We start from the raw sequence: 8,105 nt of genomic DNA, 5'->3' as shown, positions 1-8,105 counted from the left end.
AGATTTTTCTATTTCTTCAATTCTTCAACTGCTGTTGATATCACCTTTCTCACTTATTTTATTTATTTCTCACTTCTTTGGCCTTAAATCTCTCTCTTATTTTAAGTTCTTAAAAAAAAAAAAAAAAAAAAAACAAAAAACTGTTGTTTTCTATTTTTTGTTTTGATTCTTAAATTTTCGATGTTAATTTTGTTAATGTATTAGAGGAAAAAACTAGTACTATTACTACTACATATATTATCTTATAAGTAATATAAACATTTTGTATATTATTCTTTTTCTCTCATCATAAGACTAATCAAGAAAAGATCAGTTCAAAAGAACAGAAAAAACTAATTTATTGAAACTATATTTTTAAGTTTGCACTGAGAAAATATCATATAGAAGTTTGGTATGAAAGATTAAGGACTTAGGTACCAGCAATTAGTGTAAGGGCTATGTCACTGGACTCCTATGTAGTTGAACGTGGTTCGAGTCCTGGACCCAGTGGCTTAAACTCATGTCTGGTGTGTGTGCATGCATGCCCAAGATCCCAGTAGGAGAATAGAGAAGAAGGAATTGCAGGTGGCCATTGCCCCTGAGGGGGTGTTATCTCACTTTCTGTCTCTCTCACTCTCTCTGTCTGTCTGGCGAGCAACAATCCCCAAAAGCAAAAACCCCTCAAAAAAAAAAAAAAGATTAAGGACTTTGATAAAAGTGAGGTCAGGATGCAATATTTAATACCATTAAGATTATTCTGACCGTTTGCTAGGCAAGAAGTAAGTTAGAGGCAGTAAGAAAATATTTAGGGAGTTGTTTTCTTTCATTTTATCCTGATGCATTAAAATTTCTACTTCTTTAAGAGAAATGCAATTCTTTTTATAGAGTCATTGAAAGCTTGTTTCACTTGTTTGTTCCTCAAAGTGTAAATAAAGGGGTTCAGCAAGGGCGCAACAGAAGTGGTAAGAACTGAAACTCCTTTGTTTATGGCCACCTCTTCCTTTGCTGAAGGCTTGATGTAGATGAAGATGCAACTCCCATAGGCGATGGAAACCACAATCATATGAGATGAGCAGGTGGAAAAGGCCTTCTTTCTCTGCTTAACAGAGGGGAATCCCAGAATTGTTCTGATTATGTATGAGTAGGACAGAACCACACAGGCCAACGTAATAATGAGAGCACATACAGCCACAAGTATAACCATCTGTTCTATCAACCATGTATCCGAGCACGAGATCTTTAGGAGGGGACTTGCATCACAGCCAAAATGGTCAATGACATTGGAGTCACAGAATTCAAGTTGGAGGCCCATACCAAGTGGTGTGATGACAGTCACCAACCCAGAGACCCAGCAGCTGAGCACAAGGATGGTGCAGACTCTGCTGCTCATGATGGTTGTGTAATGAAGGGGTTTGCAGATGGCCACGTAGCGGTCATAGGACATGGCAGCCAGAAGAAAAAATTCTGTGGCTCCGAAGATTACAATAAAGAAAATTTGACTGGCACAAGCACTGTAAGTGATGGTATTGTCTCCAGTTGATAAACTGTATAAGAATCTGGGAATGCAGACTGTTGTGAATGAGATTTCTAAAAAGGAGAAGTTTCGAAGGAAAAAATACATAGGTGTCTTAAGATGGGAATCCGTGAGGGTAAGGATGATAATGGTGAGGTTTCCAGTTACACTCAGAATGTATGTCAGAAATAAAAAGATGAAAACCAGAACTTGTAGCCGTGGGTCATCTGTAAGTCCCAACAAGATGAACGTTGTTATTGCTGTGTGATTTCTCATAGTCACCTTTGATGTTTTAAGCAACATGCATGTGAAAAGTAAAAGTGAGAGTATCTAAACAGAAGGAAATAGAAAGGCAAAAAAAATGAGTGAAATAGAAAACTAAGGTAAGAGGTTGATGGAGTCAGAGATTATTCTTAGATTTAATAAATAACATTGATCAAATTGCTATGCAACTATGTAAAAATAAGATAGGATGCCATTTATCACCATGGAGAACAGTGACATTACTATAAACTACACAGATATTAAAAATATAAAATGGCATATATTGAAATACTATGAATATTTATTCAGTTGTGTGATGTACAAATCCTATAAGTTGTGAAGAAATTGAATATGTAGTTAAAACTATTATAAAACAGAAATGTACAGGACCAAGTATTTAAATAGGAAACATGACCAAGTCTTAAAAAAAAAAAATCTCTTTCAGCAAATTGAATAGTTGGGAATACCTTCTTACTTATTTTATGAAGCCAGCAGTATGTTGATATTCAGCTATCAGAATGACTGGTCAAGTCAATAACACTGATAGATAGAGATAAAAATATTCTCAACAAATATTAACATCCAAAATCAGCATTATATAAAAACCATAATTTAGGTGGTATTTATTCCTAAAATGGAGTATTGGTGCCATATTTTTAAATAATTAGTGTATTTGCCAGCAGGTGGCATAGTGGTTACAGTGCTAGACTTCCACATGACCCTAACATGGTTCAGGTCCCAGGCCCAGTGGCCTGAAAATCAAAACAGATATGTATGCGTATCTGCCTAAAATCCCAGGAGGAGAATGGAATAGAAGGGATTGTGGCATGGCCATCTCCCATAGGGAGTGATTTATCACTTCCCCTCTCATTGACTCTCTCCATTTCTGTCCAGTGAGCACACATGCCCTATGGCAAAAAACTTGAAAAAAAATTAGTATAACTGTTATATGTATACAGTAGAAGGTAAAAATAAGTCACCTATTTTATCAAATTATGCCAAAAAAAGCATTCAGTATATAAACTTAGCAAACTAATAATACAAGGAGACTTTCACAAACTGATAAAAAGACTATATATTACCTTAAAATTGCAAACTTGATAGTAAAGACTGGACAATTTTCCCCATGTAATGGGAGCAAGGCCAGAATATTAATTCTCCTCTCTTACTCAACTACTCAAGACATCCTAGTTAGTGAAGTAAAACAAAAAATGGAAAGAAAGAAAGAGAAAAAAAAGTATTTTAAAGGAATAGGGATTGTAAAGAAAGAAATAAAATTTCTTTATTTGTAGATGTTATAACTATCTATGTAAAATTCTAAGGAATCCTAGAAAATAAACAAAAAAACTCAAAACACTCTTAATCAAGTAATTGTAGCATGGTAAGAAGACACAATACAAATATATAAAAACTATATTACTAGCAGTTAATTATTGCAAAGTGAAATTTAAAAAGAATAATTATAATAGCTCAAAAAAGAATACATTTAAATATGAATAGCACCTAAAACTATAAGTAATAGTGAAAGAAATCAAAGGTCTAGATAAATGGAGACATGTAATATGGTTTGGATGGACAGATTCCACAAAGTAAAGATGTCAATTCTATCCCAAATTCTGTGTGTGTGTATGTTTGTATAATTTATAATAAAATTTTGTAGAAATTATGATACCACAATTCTGATCAAAACTCTAACAGAATTTTATTTTTGATTTAAGCAAGCTGGTTCTACATTGTTAAAGGAAAGACAAAGGAACTAGATTAAGCAAACGATTTTGAGGACTAAAGTAAAGGAATAACATTATATGATTTTAAGACTTACTGAGAATTTGAAATAATCAATAGTGAGCAAAATGCAGAGTTAAGTATAGCACAATGTTGCAGAATAGAGAGTCTATAAGTAAACTCACGCCATTAAGGAAAATTAAATTTTTTAAGAGCAAGAAAGAGTACACTAGAATAAAGAAGAGAGAGAGAGAGAGAGGGAGAGAGGCATTTTTGATAGTGTCACTTCATGTCACCCTTCTTCTGCTCAAGCATCCCGGTTAGATAGGACCTGATCTGTTTTGGCTGGGCTAGGAACCTAATGGGGCTTCCCACGTGGCCTCAGAAACCCTACAGTGGAAATTACCTGCTTGTACCACTGTGTCTATATGAGGACAAATTGATTCTTAACAAAAATTCAAAGGTAAACAATAAATAAATACTAGTTTTTTAAATAAATGAGTTTTGGAAAAACTGGATATCCTTCTATAAGCAACAACAAATGAACAAAAAACTTCACTTTGAACTAAACCTCATACCTTATACAAAATTAACACAAAACGTGGGGCAGCAGATGGTGTGGTGGTTAAGGTGCTGGACTCCCACATGGCTGACTGGTTTAAGTACAGGATTGGGAAGCTTGAAAATCACACTGGGTGTGTGTATGCATTAGCACCCAAGAACCCAGGAGAATGGAGGAGAAGGAATTTCAGCATGGCTATCCTCCCAAAGTGTTTGTTTGTGTGTGTGTGTGTGTGTGTGTGTGTGTGTGTGTGTGTGATTTTTCACTTTCTCTCTCACTGTCTCCCTCTGGAAGCAATGTATCCTGTAGCAAAAACCTTAAAAAATGAAATAAAACAAAAAATATTAACTCAAGAAGTTTCAGTCTAAATTTAATATATGATGATCAGGTCCATGTTCCAGTGGTTAAGGGAATCAGACACCACATGGCTGACAGTGCAGTGCAGTTAAAATCCTAGCCCTGATGTCTTGAAAGACCGGCCATATATGTGAGCACATTGGCCCCAAATTCTGACAAGTTGGAGAAATGGAGAAGGAATTGCGTGTGGTCATACTCACGTGAGAGGATGATTTCTTCCTCTCTCTCTGTCCCTCCATCTCTCTATCCAGTAAGGACATATGCTCTCTGGAAATAAGCAAACAAAATATATGAATTGGAAACTTTTTGAAGAAAATATTGATTAAAGTATTTATAACGTGGGATTAGGTAAAGATTTCCTATATATGAAACTAAAAGCATGATCTATTAAAAAAAGGAATTGTAAATTTGACTCTACAAAAAATTTAAAATTTTTGCTATGCAGAAGACACTAAGAACAAACAAACAAACAAAAAAACTAATGGCTCAGAAAAAAATAATATCCAAATTAAGTATCTGACAAGAAACTTGTATCCAGAGTACATAAAGTTTCTCAGAAATCAATAGTGAGAAAACAAACACCCCCTCCAACCGCTTTGCGGAATTAAACATTATGGAAATCAACTAGACGCATGAAAATAAGTTCAGCACCATGGGTTATTAGCCTGATGCAAATTAAAACCACAAGGAGATACCAATGAACACTTTTTAGAAAGGCAAACAAGCAAATAAACAACAACAACAAAAAACTCTCCCCAGAACAAACGATCCCCTCAGAAAGACCTCAAACAAAAAGCTTACAACCAAATTAATGACAATAACAAAATACTGGTAAGAACGAAGATGCAGGGTAAATGGAGTTCTCAAGAAGTGCTTGTAGGAATATAAAATGCCACTCCAAATTTCTTATGAAGGTTGTTAGAGTTACACAACCACTTATAAAGTTAAACATATACTTACCATATTACCCAGCAGTCCTGCCAATAGGTGTTTAGCCTAGGGAAATAAAAACATATGTTCACACATAAAATCTCTATAAAATTGTGTGCGGCAGACCTATTCATAAACTCCAAAAAACTGGAAACAACACTAATGCAAGTCAATGAATGAATAGATAAACATACTATGGTATAGACAGACCGTGTGGTTACAGTGAACAAATTAAAAAAAAAAAAAATGTTTTTCTTCTCTCTCTCTCTCTTTCTGTATACAAAGTGTTCCTGCTCTCTCTCTCGCTTTCTGTATACACACACACACACACACACACACACACATACATATATGTAAATATATTTTTTTAGTTGCCAAAGGGTGAATGAGATGGTGAGAGAGAGGGAAAAAATAGAGATGGAGAAGGAGCATCCCCAGTTTGCATGCTCACACCACAATCCCTTCTCCTTCATTTCTTTATCCTGTCAGGATTTGAGTCAGGAATGCACATGTTTCTGGTGTGTTTTTTAGGGAGCTGGGGATAGGATTTGAATGTCAATCAGGCATAGAGGATCTGGTTCCCTTAATCACTAGGGCTGGCCCAAAATGAATTATTAGTACATGTTACAACTTGGATAAATCTTTTTTTTGGAGAGGTTTTTGCTATAGGGTGCGTGCGCTCACCAGAGAGACAGAAAGTGAGAAATAACCCCTCCCCCAGGGGAATGGCCATGCCGCAACCTTTTCTCCTCCTTTCTCCTCTCAGGATCTTGGCCACGCACGCACACGCGCCTAGCATGAGTTTAAGCCACTGGGTCCAGGACTCGAACCACAGTTGACTACATGGGAGTCCAGCAACATAGCCATTACACTAACTGCTGGGCCCCAACTTGGATAAATCTTAACGGACGTTTTGCTGACTGAAAAAGTCAGCTTCAGAGTAACATGCATTTCATTCCATTACATGACAGTCTCAAAAGGAAAAAAATTAAAATTATAATAATAGCTGAGAACAGAGAGATCAGTGGTTGTAAAGGGAACTAATTTTGTTAGTGATATGACAGCAGGAGTAGGTGTTTAGTTTTATTTTTAAGCTTATGAGTTTTCTTTAATTTGATAGTCATGATAGTTACCCAAATCTGTATTTTAAAATTTATCAAACAGATAAAGGTTAATTTCATTGTATGTTAACTTATAAAATAAAATTTTTAAATGATATACCAGAAAACATCCAATAATGATTATTATTGTATATAATAATATGTTATATTATTATCTACGTATTAATAAGTATTATTTTATAATGGCATATATCATATTCATAGATGACAAGACATAATATAGTAAAAGTATCAACTCTCCTCTAATTGATTTGTACATTCCATAAATCCTAAATATCCTAGCTGACTTGGGGAAAGATGAAAGACACTTGTAAGATGTATACAGTATAAGAGCCAAAATAGAATGTTACATTCAAAGAAAATAAAGAAAGATGGGAGATTTTCACTTCTGAATAAAAAATTATCTTAAAGAAGCCATATTGGGACCAGCAGTTAGCATAATGGCAATGTCACTGAACTCCCATGTAGTTGACCGTGGTTTGCATCCTGGACCCGGTGGCTTAAAACTCACGCCGGGCACGTGTGCATGCGTGCCCAAGATCCCGAGAGGGGAATGGAGAAGGAATTGTAGTGTGGCCATCCCCCCTGGGGGGTGATTTCTCACTTTCTATCTCTCTCTCTCTCTCTCCGTCTTTCTGGTGAGTGCACACGCACTATAGCAAAAACCTATCAAAAAAAAAAAGAAAGAAACCATATTAAGATATTATATATTATGTTTAAAAACAACCTGTGCATATTACTTCAGAAAGCAGAAGATATGGTGATGAAACCATTCTCACTCTTTTGTAGGAATTACGCTGATATCAAACCCAAATAAATACATTCACAACAATAGAAAACTACTAAACAGACCTTAATTAACCTAGAATAAAGATCCTTATCAAATAATACCAATTGAATTTGGTATTGCTATTTGCAGTAATATTCTAAACATAACACATAAAGAAAATGTTGCATTTATCTCAAAAATGTTATGTTCTTTGTTTAATCTTTAATTTTTGAAATCAAGTAATGTTATTCTCTATGAAAATAGAAAAAGAGAGAATTCATATTTTTATCTAAATAATTGCAGAGAAAATTTTCACAAAATCAAATAACTGTCTGGATAAAGGCTCTCAGTGAAACAGAAACAAAGGTTAACTTCCTCAGTGTGAAAAAAAAACACTACTTAAAACCAACAAATTGAAACAGAAATAAAAACCTCCAGGTACTGTCATAAATAATTAGAAAAACCTGAAAGCTTTCTCCTGAAATCATTAACTAAGATAAACTATCTAACAATGTACCTAACAATGTACCTAACAATGTTGTATTGATCAATGTTCCTGGTCAATAGAACATTAGAGGAAAAAAAATTAGAAAAAAAAATAAAATTGTCTTCTTTAGCAGATATTATGACTGCATATTCACAGATTACTGTCATCAAGAAAAATGTAATGAAATGACTGAGTTGAGCAAAAACAATTCATTGACCACCTCTCTATCTATCTGTATATATAGATATATATAAAATGGAGGTTAATTTTTTCTTCGATGTCCTTTATGGTATTATTTAAACATAAAAACAGTTAAGCATAAGTTGAAAAAAATTATACATAAGACCAATACAATGAAAGGTACAAAAAATATAAAAACAAACCCCTAATTACTAATT

General features: G+C 34.4%; 1 protein-coding gene across 1 annotated transcript; it reads right to left on the bottom strand.

Moving 5' to 3' along the window:
• Positions 1–829: 829 nt before the first annotated feature.
• LOC102482065 (olfactory receptor 6C2) lies at positions 830–1,768 on the bottom strand. The gene has a single exon (XM_006163873.1). It carries the CDS (start codon positions 1,766–1,768, stop codon positions 830–832), a length of 939 nt encoding a protein of 312 aa, XP_006163935.1.
• Between the last annotated feature and the right edge of the window lie 6,337 nt (positions 1,769–8,105).

The sequence above is a fragment of the Tupaia chinensis genome, unplaced genomic scaffold (assembly GCF_000334495.1).
Source record: "Tupaia chinensis unplaced genomic scaffold, TupChi_1.0 Scaffold143422_1, whole genome shotgun sequence".
Classification (NCBI taxonomy): domain Eukaryota; kingdom Metazoa; phylum Chordata; class Mammalia; order Scandentia; family Tupaiidae; genus Tupaia; species Tupaia belangeri.
This window is presented reverse-complemented; position numbering and strand designations above follow the sequence as displayed.

Excerpts from the sequence above, each read along its gene's own strand:
- LOC102482065 (XM_006163873.1), bottom strand. The coding sequence starts at position 1,768 with ATGAGAAATCACACAGCAATAACAACGTTCATCTTGTTGGGACTTACA.